This window comes from Mobula birostris, chromosome 1, assembly GCF_030028105.1.
Source record: "Mobula birostris isolate sMobBir1 chromosome 1, sMobBir1.hap1, whole genome shotgun sequence".
Lineage (NCBI taxonomy): Eukaryota > Metazoa > Chordata > Chondrichthyes > Myliobatiformes > Myliobatidae > Mobula > Mobula birostris.
This window is the reverse complement of record NC_092370.1, coordinates 233,853,971-233,874,024: the sequence shown is the minus strand read 5'-3', so window position 1 is coordinate 233,874,024 and position 20,054 is coordinate 233,853,971. Positions and strand designations below refer to the sequence as shown.

At 44.9% G+C, this 20,054-nt stretch overlaps 1 protein-coding gene across 1 annotated transcript in view; it reads left to right on the top strand.

The window, feature by feature from the left end:
- Positions 1–20,054, top strand: part of fam161b (FAM161 centrosomal protein B) — a 53,198-nt gene that overhangs the window by 20,307 nt on the left and 12,837 nt on the right. Inside the window, exons 4-6 of the mRNA XM_072273519.1 lie at positions 3,427–3,837; positions 4,925–5,250; positions 16,927–17,045. Coding sequence (XP_072129620.1) covers positions 3,427–3,837; positions 4,925–5,250; positions 16,927–17,045 — 856 coding nt within the window. The remainder of the gene's footprint in view (positions 1–3,426; positions 3,838–4,924; positions 5,251–16,926; positions 17,046–20,054) is intronic.

Sequence of the window (20,054 nt, the reverse complement as noted above, 5' to 3'; positions counted from 1 at the left end):
CATTTAACTCCCTAATCTTCTTGACCCTATAACAACTTGCACGTGGCTCAGGTAGTAACCCAGAGATTTGCTGCGCAAATTCCCTCAGCAGAATCTCTTTCTTCATTCTACCCATGTTGGCTTGGTACCAACATGGACCAAGACAACTGGATCTTTTCCCTCCCACTACAAATTCCTCTGCAGGTCATATAAGATGTCCTGAATCCAGGCACCAGGCAGCCAGCACAGCCTTTGGGACGCTTTATCCTCACGACAGAGAACTCTGTCTATTCCCCTGACTATACTATCCCCAATTACCACTACATTTCTCTTCTCTCCCGCCTCAGGAATGGCTTCCTGAACTATGGTGCCACAGTTAGGTTGCTCATCCTTCCTACAGCCCCTACTCTCATCCACACAGGGAGCAATAATCTCAGACCTGTTAGACAGGTTCAAGGGCCTAGGCTCCTCCAGCACTGTCTCTTGGATCCCACTACCTGCCTCACTCACAGTCACACCCTCTTGTCCCTGACCACAGACCAAATTTGAGGCAGCTAATCTAATGGGTGTGACTGCCTCCTGAGACAGAGAATTCAGTTAACTCTCCCCCCTGATGTACCACAGTGTTTGAAGCTCAGGTCCCAGGTCATCAACTTTGAGCCTGAGTTCCTCGAGCAGCCAACACTTGCTGCAGATGTGGTCACCAGGAACCACAATGGGTCCACCAGCTCCCACATCATGCAGCAACAGCACATCACCTGATCCTGTATCACTCCTACTTTATTTAATTAGCTGTAATTTAATGACTTTTTATTCAACCACTACAAAAGCCTGACCTGCTACTTGCCTGTGCCTCCTCACCAAAGCCTCAAGTTCCCACTGCTACACTGGTCCGCTCACACAATGGCTGCTTGCTTTGACCCTGCTTCACTTCTATTTGCTCCTGCTAATGAATCGCGAATTGACTGGTCCACGCTAATGTGCCGAGCCCCGCGAAACACTACTTTTTAAACTCTTCCCAACGAGTTTCTCATACAAATGAAGGTGCAATAGTTCAATCTAAAACCAGTGTATTATGCCTAAAACAGTGGAGACTACAATGGGATGAGGGAGGATTTGGCTAGTGTAGACTGGGAACATGGGCTGTATGGTGGTATGGTTGAGGAACAATGGAAGACTTTCAAAGCCGTTTTTCTCGGTGCTCAATAAAAGTATATTCCAGTTAAAAGCAAGGACAGTAAGGGAGGGGAGAGCCAGCCTTGGATAACTAAGGAAATTAAAAAAAGGTATCAAACTAAAAGCTCAGGCATACAAAATCACCAAGAAGAGTGAGGAAACTGGAAATTGGGAAAACTGTAAAAAGCAACAAACTACCAGTAAGCGAGCAATAAAGAAAGGGAAGCTGGAAAATAAACTAACACAAATTATAAAATTGGATAGTAAAAGTTTTTTTTTTATTAAGTGCAATCGTGAGCAATAGCCAGATCAGAAATGCTGATCAAGTCAACTAGTTCCCAAAGAGAATTCTGAAAGGCCAATCAGTTGGTTCACTGCTGCTCAGCAATAGAACCATAATATTATAATTATATAAACCAGGAAAGGGTGGCTGAAGTGAATATAGGTACCTGGGAGGACAAGAAGGGGTTATTGAGATTGGGTAATGAGGAAACAGCTGAAGCTTTGTGTTACTATTTTGTGTCAGTCTTCATGGTGGAGGACACATCTAACATACCAAAGATAGATGTTATAGATGCAATGAGAGGTGACGACCTTGGAAAAAATAGCTATCACTGAAGTGGTAGTGCTGAACAAATTTATGGTCCTGAAGACAGACAAGTCCCCAGGTCCTGATGAAATGCATCCCAGGGTATTGAAAGAAATGGCAGAAGTTATAGTAGAGGCTTTTGTGATAATTTATCAAAATTCTCTGGACTCTGGGCAGGTTCCAGCGGATTGGAAGATGGCAAATGACACGCCACTGTTCAAAAAAAGGATTTAGGCAAAAGGTAGGTATCTATAGGCCAGTTAGATTAACATCTGTAGTTGGGAAAATGCTTGAAGCTATCATTAAAGAAGAAATAGTGAGACATCTGGAAAGAAATAGATCCATCAGGCAGACACAGCATGGATTCAGCAAAGGCAGGTCTTGTTTGACAAACTTACTGGAGTTCTTTGAGTATAAAAGGAGTGCAGTGAATAGAGGGGAACAGATGGATGTTGTTTATTTGGATTTCCAGAAGGCATTCGATAAGGTGAGGCATAAAAGACTTATCCATAAGGATGCATAGAGCTGGGGGTGATGTAATAGCATGGATCAGGAATTGGTTAACTAACAGAAAACAGAGTTGGGATACATGGGTGTTACTCTGGTTGGCAATCACTGGTGAGCAGTGAGTCACAAGGGTCAGTGCTGGGCCCACAACTTTTAGTGTTTTCATACAATAACAATCTGGAAATGGGAATTGAGTGGAGTGTATCTAAGTTTTCTGATGATACTAAATTGAGTAGAAAAGCAAATTGTGCAGAAGATACGGAGAGTCTGCAGAGATGGGTTAAGTGAGTGGGCAAGGGTCTGGCAGATGGAGTACAAAATTGGTAAATGTGAGATCATCCATTTTGGAAGGGAAAATGAAAGAGCAGATTATTATTTAAATGGTAAAAAATTGCAGCATGCTGCTGTGTAGAGGGACTTGGGAGTCTTGTGCATGAATCACAAAAGGTTGATTTGTGGCTGTAGCAGGTTATCAAGAAGGCAAATGGAATGTTGGCCTTCATTGCTAGAGGGATTGAAGTTAAGAGCAGGGAGGTTATGCCCCACCTGTAGAACTGCGTGCAGTTCTGGTCTCCTTACTTGAAGGATATGCTGGCTTTGGAGGCGATGCAGAGGAGGTTCACCAGGCTGATTCCAGAGATGAGGGGGTTAGACTATGAGGAGAGATTGAGTCACCTGGGACTGTACTTGCCAGAATTCAGAAGAATGAGAGGAGATCTTATAGAAACATAAAATTATGAAAGGGATAGATAAGACAGAGGCAGGAAAGCGGTTTCCACTGGTAGGAGAAAGTAGAACTAAGGGACACAGCCTTGAGATTCAGGGGAGTAGATTTAGGATGGAGATAAGGAGGAACTTCTTTTCCCAGAGAGTGGTGAGTCTGTGGAATTTTCTGCCCAATGAAGCAGTGGAGGCTACCTCAGTACATATATTTAAAACAAGATTGGGTAGATCTTTGCATAATAGGGGAATTAACAGTTAAGGGGAAAAGGCAGATAGGTGGAGATAAGTCCATGGCCAGATCAGCCATGAATCTTACTGAATAGCAGAGCAGGCTCGATGGGCCAGATGGCCTACTCTTGTTCCCATTTCTTATGTTCTTGTGAAAAGTTTGTGTAGTACCTGTTTTTGTTTGTTGTATTACACATTGTTTTCTTCTGATTTGTGCTGTGCAGTCCCTCAGCCATTCAATATGACGATGCGGGAGAGTCAGAAGAATACAGAGGTTCTCAGATCAAGGCTGATGATGGAAGTGGAGAAACAGCTGGTGGAGAAATGGCAGCAGGAAGAGGCAGAATGCCAGAAGAAATTCCGAGCCCTCCCTGTGCCCGGTCACGTTTACTTGCAACTTTATGATGAAATCAATGAACGGAATGAAGAGAAGAGAAAGAAAGAAACAGAGAAACGGCAAGAATATCTGCTGTCCACACAGAAACCATTTAGCTTCACAAAGAAGGAAGAAAGGAGGAAAGAAAAGTTGAAACAACAACTCTGTGCCGTGGTTCCAGAAACAGGAAGGACAGTAAAACGGATAAAGAAAATTCCACGTTCTGTCCAGGACCCATCAGTGAGTGAGAAACTCAAAGGTAAACTGAATAACTAATTGCACCATGTGTTTGTTGTGCAGGAGCATTCTGATCATGTTTTTTTTTAAATTCAGAAAGAATTCCATATGGCATAGAATATCTCCAAGTGAGACAGTAACATAATCTCTGGCATCTGTCTATCTGATGAAAAATAGGAGCTGACCTGAATACATGCATTCAAAGAACCAATAGCAAGGAATGCATTTTTTTTCCTCCTGCCCTTGTTCAGTCTGTGTCTTTTTCAGTTTATAACATAACTGAAAATTGGAAACTTGCAACGTGAGAAATCTCAAATAGCAAGCCAGCACGTAAATCGTGTGTTACATAGCTGCCAAAAATCACCACATCTAGCAGCACATTAATTAATTAACTTTTAAACTTCACTGTTGACATATGTAATGGGTGCTTTGATACATTCTTGTGAGTCTCAAAATAGATCGTGGTAACGGTCAGACAACTGTCTCTGACAAGAGTGCAGACCACTGCTTAGCAACTCAGCATAATAAGCAGCTGAGATTCAAATAATGCAGTGGTTGGCCTGAACTGCTGTTGACTCTTCCCGTGTGTCATGGTATAACATATCAATATTACCAATTATATTGGCAAGTATTTTTCTGGTTAATATTGTTTTACAGTAATAGAGAAGAGCTGCTATTCTCATTGTTGTCATCAGGAATGAGGTACAGGAGTCTCAGGACTCTTACAGTCAGGTTCGGAAACATTTATGACCCCTCAATCATCAGCCTCTTGAACTAGAGGCGATAACTTCACTAGCCCCTTCATTGAACTGTTCCCATAACTGATGGACTCACTTTCAAGGACTCTTCATCCCATGTTCTTGATATTTACTGCTTATTTATTATTATTTTTTTTTTCCCCCCGTCTTTTTGTATTTGCCCTGTTTGTTGTATTTTGCAAACTGGTTGTCCACCCTATTGGTGCAGTCTTTCATTGATTCTATTATGGGCAATGGATTTACTGAGTATCCCCATAAGAGAATGAATCTCCAGGTTGTATATGGTGACATGCATATACTTTGATAGTACATTTACTTTGAACTTACTTGTTTTTCTCCTATCCTGTGAAGAAGATGAACTTTACAGAAAAATCAGGATTCAGATGAGAGCTGAAGATTTGCTCAAAAAGGCTGCAGCACCTATAGACCATAAACCGAAAAATCAGGTCACTACTAGCTCGATGAGAGCAAGGCAGGAGAAGCTGAGCTTTCTGGAGGAAAAACCAAAGTTCAAGCCAAGGATAAATCCAGGAATTCCTGACTATACCAAACTGTACAATGCATTTCAAAGAGGAGCAAGAAAAGAGACAAAGGGGTCAACAAAATGTGTGCCCTTTGAACTGCAAACATCAAAGTTGCCCCCACGACAAAGCAAAGCCAAGACTATAGTACCAAAGGTATATCTTTCAAGTATTTTCTGTCTCGTGGGAAGATTTTGTGGGAATTGATCATGCCCTTTCAACCATGATGTATTTTGAGAATTCCAAAAATCTCATCCACACTCCAAACCTTAATCTGAAACCACTCAGTAAATTTATTGACCTTCATTTGTTGGCTCAACCCGGTAGCAGATTGTTGACCTGCTTAATAGAATTTTGCTAGATTTTAAACCCACCGATTGCACTACTCTTCCTGGATTTCATCAGATTCGATTAAACACAGGACAGCAAAAAACTGCTCCTCTGTAATCTGTATTGGGTCCATGAAGTTGATGCTGTTTTGCCTCACTTCTGTAGACTATGTCTGTCTCCTGAGTAAATACAGGTCCAAAAAAATCATTTAAGATCTCCCCCATCTCTTTTGGCCCACACATGGAATCTTTCCATTCTAATCTTCCAGAGGACCAATTTTGTCCCTTACAATCCTTTTGTTCTTAATATATCTGTAGAATCCCTTAGGATTCTCCTTCACCTTATTTGCTAGGGCAACCTCATGTCGCCTTTTAGTCCTCCTGATTTCTTTCTTATGTGTTTCATTTGTTGCACTCTACCTCATTTGTTCCTACCTGTCTATACCTGCTATGCACCACCTTTTTTTCTTAACAGGACCTCAATACGTCTTGAAAACCAAGGTTCCCTACACTTCTTATCTTTACCTTTTATTTTGACAGGCACTTACAAGCTTCTTACTCTCAAAATTTTACTTTTGAAGGCCTTCCACTTCTGTTTTGCCAGAAAACAGCCCGTCCCAATCCACAGTTGCCAGATTCTTTCCGTTATCATCAAAATTGGCCTTTCTCCAATTTAGAATCTCAACCTGCAGACCAGGCCTATCTCTTTGCATATTTACTTTGAAACTGATGGCATTGTGACCACTAGATGCAAAATGTTTCCTTACACAATCTCCTGTCACCTGCTCCTGTCTCATTCCCTAACAGCAGATCAAGTATCGCACTCTCTCTCATCCAAAGTAATTGCAGAAGAGGGAAGAATGGGAAATATTAAAATTGAAATTTAATACAGGGGTAATAATAAATTTAAGTATGCAACAATATAATTGCTAGACCACAAAATAATCTGCAGATGCTGGAATCAAAGCAACACTCACAACACGCTGGAGGAACTCAGCAGGTCAGGCAGCTTCAGTGGAAACGATGAGTCAACGTTCCTGATGAAGGGTTCCGGCCTGAAACGTTGACTCATTGTTTCCACTGATGCTGCCTGATCTGCTGAGTTCCTCCAGCGTGTTGTTAATTGCTAGACCATATGGAGTTGGCTGTAGAATATTTTTCCTGCATAGTCCCTTGGAATTGAGAATAACTTGCTTCCTTCTGTGTTCTGAGATAACTGCTGAGGTCATCATGGGGCATACAGGAAGTGTTTGATAACACAATTGGGTAAATAATTAATGTTCTTCCACTATTTACACTGAGGTACCTTGTACTCCTCATTTATGGACCTAGGGTTCTCACTACCATGCTATAACAGCAAAACTGTTGCATTTTTTCATAGAGCTTTTGAGCACATCCTCAGATCTTTTTAAAGATGAGATTTATTTGTCACACGTACATTGAAACATCAAAATATACATACAGCACCTGCAGATTTTCTCTTGTTAGTGAAATGTGTCGTTTGCATCAATGATCAGCACAGTCTGAGGATGTCCTGGGAATAGCCCACCTTGGTCACCATGCTTCCAGCGACAACGTAGCATGCCCACAACGTATTAACGCTTACACCTTTGGAATGTGAGAGAAACACAGAGCACCCTGAGGAAACTCAAGTGGTGACAAGGAGAACAAATTCCTTGTAGACAGCAACAGGAATTCAACCTCATTGACTGTGCTAATCGCTTTGCTGCCAGATTTTTTCCCCTCTGTCCAGCAGATTTTTTTTTTTTTTTTTTTTTTTATTTCAAAATATACTTTATTCAAAAATAAATATATACAATAAACCATTCAATAACTTTTCATCCTTTACATACGTTTCCATTATACTCAGTAAAATACCCGTGTTTATAGCCACCCACGTGGCACTCCAGTAGTTCAGCTTAGCATCTCATTGTTGAGGGGTATACTCCTCGCCCACCGACCCCTCCCACTCCCACGGGTGGAGAAACCTATACTGTGGTCCTTCCCCACCGGGCCCTTGCGGTGGCTGCACCAAGTTTCAGTGCGTCCCTCAGCACGTACTCCTGCAGCCGAGAGTGTGCCAGTCGGCAGCATTCTCCCACGGACATCTCCATGTGCTGGTAGATGATCAAGTTTCGGGCTGACCAAAGAGCGTCTTTCACCGAGTTGATGATCTGCCAGCAGCACCGGATGTTGGTCTCCGTGTGCGTCCCCGGGAACAGCCCGTAGATCAGAGAGTCCTCTGTCACGCAGCTGCTGGGGATGAAACGTGACACTAGCCCGTCCATCCTCCTCCACACCCTCTTTGCGAACTGGCAGTGTGCAAAGAGGTGGGTCACAGACTCCTCCTCACTGCAGTCCTCCCGTGGGCAGTGGGGTGCAGAGACGACGTTCCGGGCGTACAGGAGGGCTCTGACTGGGAGGGCCCCTCTCACTGCCAGCCAGGCGAGGTCTTGGTGCCTGTTGGTGAGATCTGGCGATGAGGCATTTGCCAGATGAACTGGACAGTCTGCTCAGGGAACCACCCCACTGTGTCCATCACGTCCTTCTCCTGCAGTGCCTGCAGGACACTTCGTGCCGACCACTGCCTGATGGCCTTGTGGTCAAAGGCGTTCTCCTGGAAGAACTTTGCTACGTGGGATAGGTATGCCGGCAACGACCAGCTGACTGGGGCGTTGCGCGGGAGTGGGGCCAGACCCATCCTTCGCAGCCAGGGCGACAGGTAGAACCTGGGCACATAGTGGTACTTGGTGCCCACATACCTGGGCTCTACACACAACCTGATGCAGCCACATACGAAGCTGGCCATCAGGGTGAGGGCGACATTGGGGACGTTCTTGCCCCCGTTGTCCAGGGACTTGTGCATGGCGGTCCGTCTCACCCGCTCCATCTTGGATCCCCAGACGAATCTGAAGACAGCCCGGGTGATTTCCGAGCTGTAGGAGCGGGGGACGGGCCAGACCTGCGCCAAGTACAGCAGCCCTGAGAGCACCTCACACCTGATGACCAGGTTCTTGCCCGTTATCGACAGGGAGCGCCCTCCCCACAGTCCCAGTTTCTGTTTCACCTTGGCAGTCCGCTCCTGCCAGTTCTTGTTGCACGCCTCCGCCCCTCCGAACCAGATCCCCAACACCTTCACGTGGTCAGACCTGATGGTGAAGGGGACGCTGGATCGGTCGGGCCAGTTGCCAAAGAGCATGGCTTCGCTCTTCGTGCGGTTGACCCTGGCCCCCGACGCTAGCTCGAACTGTTCGCAGGTGCCAATCAACCTGCGAACTGACCTCGGATCAGAGCAGAAGACGGTGACGTCGTCCATGTACAGGGAGGTTTTCACTTGGGTCCCTCCACTGCCTGGCAGCGTCACCCCTCTTATGCCCTCATCCCTCCTGATGGCTTCCACAAAGGGTTCTATGCAGCAGACAAACAAGACAGGGGAGAGGGGGCAGCCCTGCCTGACTCCAGACCTGATGGGGAAGCTGTCTGTTTCCCACCCGTTGACCTGGACTGCACTACGGATGTCTGTGTAGAGCAGTCTGATCCAATTCCGGATTCCCTCCCCAAATCCCATTTTGGAGAGCACGTCCGCCATGTACGTGTGCGATATCCTGTCGAAGGCTTTCTCCTGGTCCAAGCTGACCAGGCAGGCGTCCACCCCCCTGTCCTGCACGTAGGCGATGGTGTCCCTCAGCAGCGCGAGGCTGTCTGAGATCTTCCTGCCCGGTACAGCACAGGTTTGGTCCGGGTGGATCACCTGTCCCAGAGCAGACTTGACCCTGTTGGCGATAGCCTTGGACAGGATCTTGTAGTCCACATTCAGGAGAGAGATGGGTCTCCAATTCCTAATGTCCTCCCTTTCCCCCTTCTGCTTGTAGATGAGGGTGATGATGCCCTTCCTCATGGACTCAGACATACTGCCGGCCAGAAGCATAGCGTTGTACACTTCCAGCAGGTCTGGGCCCATCCAGTTCCACAGAGCCGAGTACAACTCGGCCGGTAAGCCGTCGCTTCCGGGAGTCTTACCCGACCCGAAGGAACGGATGGAGCCTGTCAGCTCGTCCAGGGTCAGTGGCTGATCCAGACTCTCCCGCTTGCCGTCGTCTAAGACCTGCGTGATAGACGACAGGAAGTTGCGGGAGGCTGTGGATTCTGTGGCCTTTTCCTCGTACAGACCGGCATAGAAGGACTTGCAGATCCTCAGTATGTCGGTCTGCGAGGACGCGACTGAGCCGTCCTCTTCCTTAAGGTTGTGGATCACAGAGCTCCCCCTGTGCACCTTTTGGAAGAAGAAGCGTGAGCACGTCTCGTCCTGCTCCACGGTTTGGACCCTTGATCGGAAGATGATCTTGGAGGATTCAGCGGCGAGGTGCTGGGCTTGCCGGCCCTTCACCTCTCGCAGTTCCTCCCTGACATCCACCCCCTTCGACTGCAGAAGGAGAAGTTGCTGCAACTCTGTCTGGAGTTTACGCAGTTCCCTCTGCTCCTGCCTTGCCTTCTGAATACCCTTGCGGATGAAGAACCTCTTAATGTTCTCCTTGGTGGCTTCCCACCAGTGAACCGGGGAATCAAAGAAGGCTTTCAAGGTTCTCCAACCTGTGTACTCCCTCTCTAGTTCCTCGATGTTCTCTGGGGTCAGCAGCTTTACGTTCAGCTTCCACGTCCCCCTGCCTGCCTTCTGGTCCTCCCGTAGGTGACAGGTGGCTCTCAGAAGGCAGTGGTCAGAGAAGAACACCGGCGTGACGTCAGTGGACCTGACCGTGAGGGACTCAGACAGGAAGAGGAAGTCGATCCGGGAGCGGGCTGAGCCGTCCGATCGTGTCCAGGTGGCTTGCGGCTGTGCTCCACCTGTGGGGGTGCCAAAGGCGTCGCGCAGCTTGGCTGTCTTCACCATTTCCCTCAGGAGTCTAGAGGTACTGTCTAGCCTGCCGTCGGCACTGCCGGGTCCTCCAGCCGCATCAATGGTGCAATTGAAGTCTCCGGCCAGAACGACCGGCTGGGTCGTCACCAGCAGCTGTGGGAGCTGCTCGAAGACGGCCAGCCGCTCGCTCCGCACGGGGGAGGCGTACATGTTGATCAGCCGGAGCGGAGTGCCCCGGTATTTGACGTCTGCTACCAGGAGGCGCCCCGCAACCACCTCTTTCACTTGGGTGATTGAGAAGTTGCCTCCCCGCAGCAGAATCCCCAGGCCAGAAGCGCGACAATCGTTGCCCCCCGACCACACCGACAAACCTTTTTTCCACCACCGTGACCACCTCCGGTAGTTACGGAGATGTGGTAGTCCACACTCCTGGAGGAAGGTCACATCGGCCTTTACAGTGTCCAGGTACTGGAGCGTGCTGACGCATCGCCCAGTACTCTTCAAACTTCGCACATTCAAGCACGCCAATTTAAGGTCTGCCATCGTTAAGTCTTTTATTTTGGCTGCTCTCCGTCCTCACTCTTGCCATCCTGAGCCTCTGTCCAGCAGATAAATCTTTTCCATAGCAAAGCAATATATCCAGATATGGAAACAACAGGAATTCTGCAGATGCTGGAAATTCAAGCAACACACATCAAAGTTGCTGGTGAACGCAGCAGGCCAGGCAGCATCTGTAGGAAGAGGTGCAGTCGACGTTTCAGGCCGAGACCCTTCGTCAGGACTAACTGAAGGAAGAGTGAGTAAGGGATTTGAAAGCTGGAGGGGGAGGGGGAGATCCAAAATGATAGGAGAAGACAGGAGGGGGAGGGATGGAGCCAAGAGCTGGACAGGTGATTGGCAAAAGGGGATACGAGAGGATCATGGGACAGGAGGTCCGGGAAGAAAGACAAGGGGGGGAGGACTCAGAGGATGGGCAAGAGGTATATTCAGAGGGAGAAAAAGGAGAGTGAGAGAAAGAATGTGTGCATAAAAATAAGTAACAGATGGGGTACGAGGGGAAGGTGGGGCCTTAGCGGAAGTTAGAGAAGTCGATGTTCATGCCATCAGGTTGGAGGCTACCCAGACGGAATATAAGGTGTTGTTCCTTCACCCTGAGTGTGGCTTCATCTTTACAGTATAGGAGGCCGTGGATAGACATGTCAGAATGGGAATGGGATGTTGGAATTAAAATGTGTGGCCACTGGGAGATCCTGCTTTCTCTGGCGGACAGAGCGTAGAATGAAACACATTGGAAAGAAAAGGTCCGGGAAGAAAGACGGGGGGTGGGGGGGGGGGCGAGGAAGCCTCCTCTACTGTAAAGATGAAGCCACACTCAGGGTGAAGGAACAACACCTTATATTCCGTCTGGGTAGCCTCCAACCTGATGGCATGAACATCGACTTCTCTAACTTCCGCTAAGGCCCCACCTCCCCCTCGTACCCCATCTGTTACTTATTTTTATGCACACATTCTTTCTCTCACTCTCCTTTTTCTCCCTCTGTCCCTCTGAATATACCTCTTGCCCATCCTCTGAGTCCACCCCCCCCCCCGTCTTTCTTCCCGGACCTCCTGTCCCATGATCCTCTCATATCCCCTTTTGCCTATCACCTGTCCAGCTCTTGGCTCTATCCCTCCCCCTCCTGTCTTCTCCTATCATTTTGGATCTCCCCCTCCCCCTCCAACTTTGAAATCCCTTACTCACTCTTCCTTCAGTTAGTCCTGACGAAGGGTCTCGGCCTGAAACGGCGACTGCACCTCTTCCTACAGATGCTGCCTGGCCTGCTGCGTTCACCAGCAACTTTGATATCCAGATATGGTATATTTTGGTATCTGGGTTCTGTCTACCTGAGCCTGTCTGATACAGGCAGGGAAGAAGATCCTGATATGATTGGTTTATCCTTCTAATGGATTTGGGGGATTTTTCAGAGGCAATGTTGGTGGTATTTGTCCAGTGCCTGCTTCAGGTAGTCCAAGGCACAGAAGTATGTTGAGGAGCAAGAATCACTGTTGTGTGCAACATCATCAATTTTTGCTGATACGGAGGCCCTTAATCTTCAATCACCCATTTTCTCACTTGGCTAAAGGCTGTTTTGGTTCACTGTAAACATGAGTGAATTTGATCACAAGATATTTTGGGAAAATATGACCCTCATTTTCCATTGTCTTGTTGTGACCCTTTATGGCAGAGGGCGATCTTGTACAGTAGAGGTATGTTGGTAGAGAACCTTTCTTTTATAGGTGTTGGACATTAGGTGCATCCTCTGATATACTTGTCTGAATGCATCAGCATCGCTTTGGATCTCAGTCTTCAAGTATCTGCAAATCCAGGTGCTGTCTGTGTATTGCTCTTTGACTTCTGAGGTTGGAGTGATCTTTGTTCTGGAGTGGAATCAATGAGCATTTTCCAATACTTCTGCAGATCAGTTCCACTTCAGTGAGAACATTGTTACAGACCACGTACAGAATTACAGCTTTAAAGATTGAAAAGAGCAATGTAGCTCTTCTTGACTTGGTTCTGCTCTCAGATTGGTTCTGTTAGACCCTTTTGGTTAGGATCATGGTTTGCACGCTATCAAAATGTACATGCAGGATGGAGATAAAATTCTGTGGTGGCTGAATTTGATGGAGGAGCTCTTCGACCGAGTTATAGATTTTGATAGAGTTGATAAGTACCGTACACAGATTTTGCTGTAGGCCCGTGCATTTACCCCTAAGGTAGGTGTGTGATAAAGATCAAGTTCACTCTGTGTTTAGATGAATAAAACCTACACGTTGGAAGGACAAACCAAGGTAGAACATACAGGGTTAATGGTAAGGCACTGAGGAGTGCAGTGGAACAGAGGGATCTGGGAATACAGATACAAAATTCCCTAAAAATGTCGTCACAGGTGGATAGGGTCATAAAGAGAGCTTTTGGTACATTGGCCTTTATTAATCAAAGTATTGAGTATAAGAGCTGAAATGTTATGATGAGGTTGTATAAGGCATTGGTGAGTCCGAATCTGGAGTATTGTGTTCAGTTTTGGTCACCAAATTACAGGAAGGATATAAATAAGGTTGAAAGAGTGCAGAGAAGGTTTACAAGGATGTTGCCGGGACTTGAGAAACTCAGTTACAGAGAAAGGTTGAATAGGTTAGGACTTTATTCCCCGGAGCGTAGAAGAATGAGGGGAGATTTGATAGAGGTATATAAAATTATGATGGGTATAGATAGAGTGAATGCAAGCAGGCTTTTTCCACTGAGGCAAGGGGAGAAAAAAAACAGAGGACATGGGTTAAGGGTGAGGGGGGAAAAGTTTAAAGGGAACATTATGGGGGGCTTCTTCACACAGAGAGTGGTGGGAGTATGGAATGAGCTGCCAGACGAGGTGGTAAATGCGGGTTCTTTTTTAACATTTAAGAATAAATTGGACAGATACATGGATGGGAGGTGTATGGAGGGATATGATCCGTGTGCAGGTCAGTGGAACTAGGCAGAAAATGGTTCGGCACAGCCAAGAAGGGCCAAAGGGCCTGTTTCTGTGCTGTAGTTTCTATGGGTTTTCTATGAGTGGCCACATTATTTTGTACCTCTTGTACCTAATAAAGTGGCGACTGAGTGCACGTTCATGGTCTTCTGCTGCTGTAGCCCATCCACTTTAAGGTTTGACATGTTCTGCATTGGAAGATGTTCTTCTGTACACCACTGTGGTAACATGTGGTTATTTGAGTTACTGTTGCCCTCCGCCAGCTTGAATGAGTCTGGCTGTTCTCCTCTGACCTCTCTCATTAACGAGGCATTCTCACCAACAGAACTGCAGTTCACTGGATGCTTTCTGTTTTTCACACCTTCCTCTGTAAGGTCTACAAAATGTTGTGCACGAAAGTCCCATGAGATCAGCAGTTTCTGAGATACTCAAACCACTCCGTGATGACAGTCATTCCAGAATCAAGGTCATCAGGTCTGAGAGAAAAGAGAAAAGAATGCCGGTATATAGCAGCAGAACCCATAACCTAACAGTTTCTCTTCAACCACCACTCCCCCACCCAGTTCCGTCTGTCCATCATCCCCTTCCCTCCCTGTTACCTACTATCCCATCCCCACTTTGTACTGCTATATACTGGCAATCTTTCCTCTTCCCCCTCAGCCTTGATGCAAGATTGATGCCCAAAAAATTGACGTACCTTTTGTATCTTCAGAGGCTGATTGACCAAATGAGTTCAAGATTGTTCAAGGCTTCAAGATTGTTTAACGTTATCTCCAGTGCAGATGTGTAAAGGGGAACAAACAAACTAATTGTTACTCCGAATCTCATACAGCAGAAAAAAAACACAAGATAAAGAACACAGTAGTTTAAAAAAACACTATAAATACATAAGGTGACTGACAGGAAACGATAAAGTAGTAGTGGAAGGGTGGGTTGGATGTTGATCAACATTACTGCTTGGGGAAAGTAACTGTTTTTGAGTCCAGTGGTCCTGGCATGGGTACTACATAGCCTCCACCCTAAAAGGAGTGAGACAAAGTGAGGGGGATCTTTGAGCAAAGAACAGGAGCAAAGTGGGTGGGATCCTTCATGATATTGCTGGCCTTTTTCTGATATCTTTCGTCCAGCATTCTGGGTTTTTTTTGTTCCAGATGCCAGCACTTGCAGCCCCTTTTGTCTTCAAGAGTGACTTGCATTTATGTTAATTAACTCTTGGATCTAATAGTCAATCTCATAAAACCAGCCCTAGAAGAGAAGTTGAGAGTCTCTCCAGGAGCTGTTAATTATTCATTAACTTCAAGGTAGCGTCAGGCACTGTAGACACTCTGTATTGCTGTTAGCCGAGAGTGAATACAATAACTAGCTCAGAGCTGTCTAAGAGGAGCTGCATTTGGAGGTTCAGAGAGTTTCAGTGTTCAGAGTTTCTTACAGCATGATTTCTGTCAGTGATGTATTGGGTTCAGGGTCATGTGAATAATGGTGGATTGGCCAATAATCAATAGTTATCATCATTTGTTGTGCTGCAGTGATGGTAACATCCTCATGATCAATCACTTGCACAATGATAAAATCTAGACAGACGCCAGTGCCTGGACCTGTAATATTCCCATGTGATTCTGCACATGGTCATCTCATAGGTTAGCAAATCTGTCCAGCCACTCCAAATGTAAATAGGATGTACAAAGACTGTACTTTCCAAGCTGAAATATAGGCTATCCAGTGGCCCCACTCCTTACAGGTAAGTGGGTTGCTTGATGTGGTGTCCAAATCTTATTAGATTTAAGAGCTCCTAGGTTCAATGATTGCTTAGTTACATCCACTTGGAGGAATCGTACCAAAGGCAAAATCAGGTACTCAATTTGAAGAAGGCCCCACAAGCACAGATTTACTTTATTGTCACCAAACAATTGATACTAGAGCGTACAGTCATTACAGCGATATTTGATTCTGTGCTTCGTGCTCCCTGGAGTACAAATCAATAGTAAATAGTAAAAATTTAAATTATAAATCATAAATAGAAAATAGAAAAGGGAAAGTAAGGTAGTGCAAAAAAACAGAGAGGCAGGTGCGGATATTTGGAGGATACGGTCCAGATCCGGGCCAGGATCCGTTCAGCAGTCTTATCACAGTTGGAAAGAAGCTGTTCCCAAATCTGGCCGTACGAGTCTTCAAGCTCCTGAGCCTTCTCCCGGAGGGAAGAGGGACGAAAAGTGTGTTGGCTGGGTGGGTCGTGTCCTTGACCCATGTTCAGAACATTGTAATAGCCCAGCTCTCATTAAGTTTTCAAAACTAATGAGCACACAATACCTCTTCATTTTGAGTCTTGAGTAGCAGCACCATACCTTCACATTTTTTTAAAAACTGAGAAAGCTCAAAGCAAAAATTCTCAACAAATCCTCTCCCCTGTACTTCCCCACCCACAAGTCTTTGCGAAGTGCAAGATCTACCCTGCCATCCAAATTTTATTTCACTGTATGCTACAATTCAGAGGTTATTAGAATCATAGTTATACAACATGGAAATAGGCTCTTCAGCGCAACTCATCATGCCAACAGGTTGCTTACCTGAACTACTCCCATTTGCCTGTGTTTGGTTCATATTGCACTGAAATATACCTGCATACTTGTCTAAAAGTTTATGGTCATTTGTAACTGTACTTGCCTCTGCCACTTCCTCTTGCAACTCATTCTACAAAACAAACACCTTTTGTGTGGAAAAAGTTGCTCCCAGGTTCCATTCAAATCTTTCCACTCTCACTTTAAACCTATGTCCTCCAATTTTAGCCTTCTATACTCTGGGGGAAAATTGTGACCATTCACTTTTTCTATGCCCCTCAAGATGTTATATTCCACTACAAGGTCACACATCAGCCTCCTACACTTTTCTTATGAGTAGTCAATTGTTAGTTTAAACTTGGTTAACTAAAATCAGCTGAAAAATTTGTGAAGCCATATTAATGGTATTTGCATAACTTCATTCAAATTAGGAATGTTTCATCAAATATATGTGTAATAAGCAGTGTAATCAAATATTTGAAATCAGATAGTAACCACACCCAAATTAAAGCTTTGATAAATTCTTGTAATTAATTAAATAGAATAATTTGCAAGTGTAAAATCCATCCTTCCTGTCACATTTATAGGAAAAGGCAAAGATTCACTTGAAGAAAAGTAATTCTTTCAGTGATATTCGTTCACTATCTTCTCATACACTGCCCATCTCTACGACAAACGCTGCAAGGAAAAGGCAGTCGGCTGTCAGGTAAAACAAAACTGGAAGTTAACTGTGTGGATAATGCATCTGGTGTTTCTTTACAGTTCATTGAAGATGGATGAAGAAATAATGCATTATAGAGACTTGCGCAAAGTACTGGAGGAACTCAGCGGGTCAGATAGTATGGACTGTCACCATTTTGGGTCAAGACCCCTTATCTGGACTGGAAAGCAAGGGAAGAAGTGATAATAAAAGGGTGGAAGGAATGGGCTGTGCACAAGCTAGTGGGTGATAGCTCAATCCCGGGGAGAGGGCAAGGGTAAGCAATTGGGGGAGGGGGGAGTTGGAACAACGTAAGAAGCTGGGAGACGATGGGTGGAAGTGACAAAAGGCTGAAGAAGATGGAATCTAATAGGTATTAGACAGTGGACCATGGAATAAAGGGAAGAAGCTGACAAGGGGAACTAAAGGGAGGAATGTATGGGCGATGGGCAAAGGAGGGGAAAGAGAAGTGATAATGGGCTGGTGGGATAAAGGAAAACAAAAGGGGGCACAGAGGATAGTCTATCTGTCTCTGAGCATATATAATGTCACCTGTGGATCAGTAAGAAATTTCTGCTTGTGCCGAATTTGAATTGAAGCTCCAGCATCTCAGTACACTTCAGTCATTGTGTTTTTACTGAGCTGTTGTACACAGTCATTTGAATTGTAGCCATAAGTTTTTACTGAAACAGTACAAGTTGTTGCTGCTTCCCTTTTCTTTCTCCTTTCTTCCCAGAAATTGCTCCCTTTATCTGATTCCCTACTGAAAGTCATTTTTGAATATCTTTCTATCTTAATTTCAGGGATAACAGATGAATGCATAAATTGTTTTTGTTTCATGTCACCTCTGCGTAATTTTCACCAGTCAACTTAAATTTGTTTGTTATGGCTTTGTGCCTGTGCTCTTTATTTTTCTTTAGTCTATGAAAAGCCTCTGGTTTAAGCACCTCTCCTAACTCTTGTTTTTCTTTCTACTCTTACCAGCACAACCAAGCCTTTCATCCCTGGTACTTTTCTCGTCAAGTTTCCAACATCTGCTCTGGACTTTGACATCCGTTCCTAAGCATGGTCCATAGATAATGGCCATTATAATCCAGTTCAAATCTAGTTTAGCAGAACTTGATTTCATACCCTGTATTCTTCTCTAATAATGATCCCAGATGGTTTCATGATAACTTTACCTTGCTTCCTTCAAAGACTTGTATGCATACAAATCCAGTTCAATACTCATCTCACATTCCATGTATTTTTGAAAATAATTTACTGACAGTGGAAACTTACTTTGCCAATTTGGATTGTTCTGGTATTACAGTGTGACAAAAAGTAATTCAGTGACTGTATTACATGTACCGGAAGGGTTTCTTTGTTGTAAACCCCTTTGCTGTTTCTGGGTCTATTGTCCAGTGTTCTTAGTACCTTTATATTAGCAGCCATGAATAGCAATCAGAAACAACCTGTTCTTGCAATACAACGAACATTTATTTTGTATGATAGCTAATAATCTACCCTATATAGCAATCAACAACAATTTGAATAGAAATAGTAGCCAAAAACAATTAATACTTGTTAAATTGTGAGTTGAAACATGAGCAAAAACTCATATCCAAAGTTTATACAGTTTAATTCCTACTCCTCCAGTACTGGGTCATTGCCTCAAATACTTCGTAAGGGAATGTTAGGAAATCAAACTGTAGGGAATGTTGTGTACAAGGGTAGTTGTGTGGAGTGCTTGAATGACACCTCTGTAAAGATGACTATTTGGATAGCTCCTTGCCTGGTCGATAGGATGTCAGATAAGCAACATGATCAGTCTGAGTCAGCAGTGGAATCAGAATAGAGAAGGAGCTCATAAAGACATGTGCAACAACAGCATGCATATTGAAAGACGTCCACTTGAGGAGCAATGGGTAGACTCGATGTAAAAGGAATCAAAGTTAGATTCCAGAGAGATGGGAAAAGAACCATTTCAGGTGAACGTACTAGTTATTGGAGGGGGAGGATGATGATGATGAGAAAAGTCTTCTCTCTGCTTGTGGTCACGTAGGGTGATTGCTGATCAAGGGAGTTTAACTGGAGTGGAACAATTGAGCAGACTGAATAAGTAGGAAAGATAGGCAATGAAGAAGATTGGAAAGGGAAGGAAGATCAGAGATCAGTTTAATATGTACTGCTGGAAGAGGATACTAATATGCTGGTATTTTCAGCACATCTGCATCTGTTAAAGATCTCCACTCTTCACCATGGCTTATATTAGAGAGGGCTGGGTGGTAGTTTGAAAGGGAGGAAGATCAGTGATGAGGTTTCATTTGTAAAGCGGGTGTTGATGATGGCAGATTTTTAGGGGGGAAGAGTGGTCCCAGAGAGAGGAGACATGAGGCATCTTGGGGAGCCAGAAAGAAAAGTTGGGTGATTATCAGTGTGGTGGGAATAAGATCAAAGGAGCAAGGTTGGATTATGGCCAAGATAACACGGATAGTCTGCCAATTCATATTTTTATTGAAGCAGATAATAATCTAGACTTTAGTAGTAAACAGAAAGATGTATGTGTGAAAGGTCCAATGGCAACAAACTTGCAATGTGGCTATCAAACTACTCAGAGTAACACGGAGAAAATTCTGGAGGAACTCAGCAGGTCAAGCAGCATCTACGGAGAGGTATAAACAATTAGCGTCTAGGGTTGAGACCCTTCATCGGGATTCCAGCTTCATCCAGATTTCCAGTACCTGCAGAATCTCTTGTGTTTATCAACTTTCCTAGCACAACTTATAACTTTCAACAATGTAGCCAACAACCTCGAATATATAAACAGGTATAATGTTGTGGCATCACTGAATCATGGCTGAAGGATGGTCGTAGGTGGGAGCTGGATGTCCAAGGTTATGCGATAGGAAGTGAGGCAAAAGGGGTGCTGTGGCTCTGCTGGTAAAGAGTAGCAGAATCAGCAGAAAGGTGTGACATGGGATCAGATGTTGAATCCTTGTGGGTTGAGTTGAGAAACTGCAAGGTTAAAAGGAC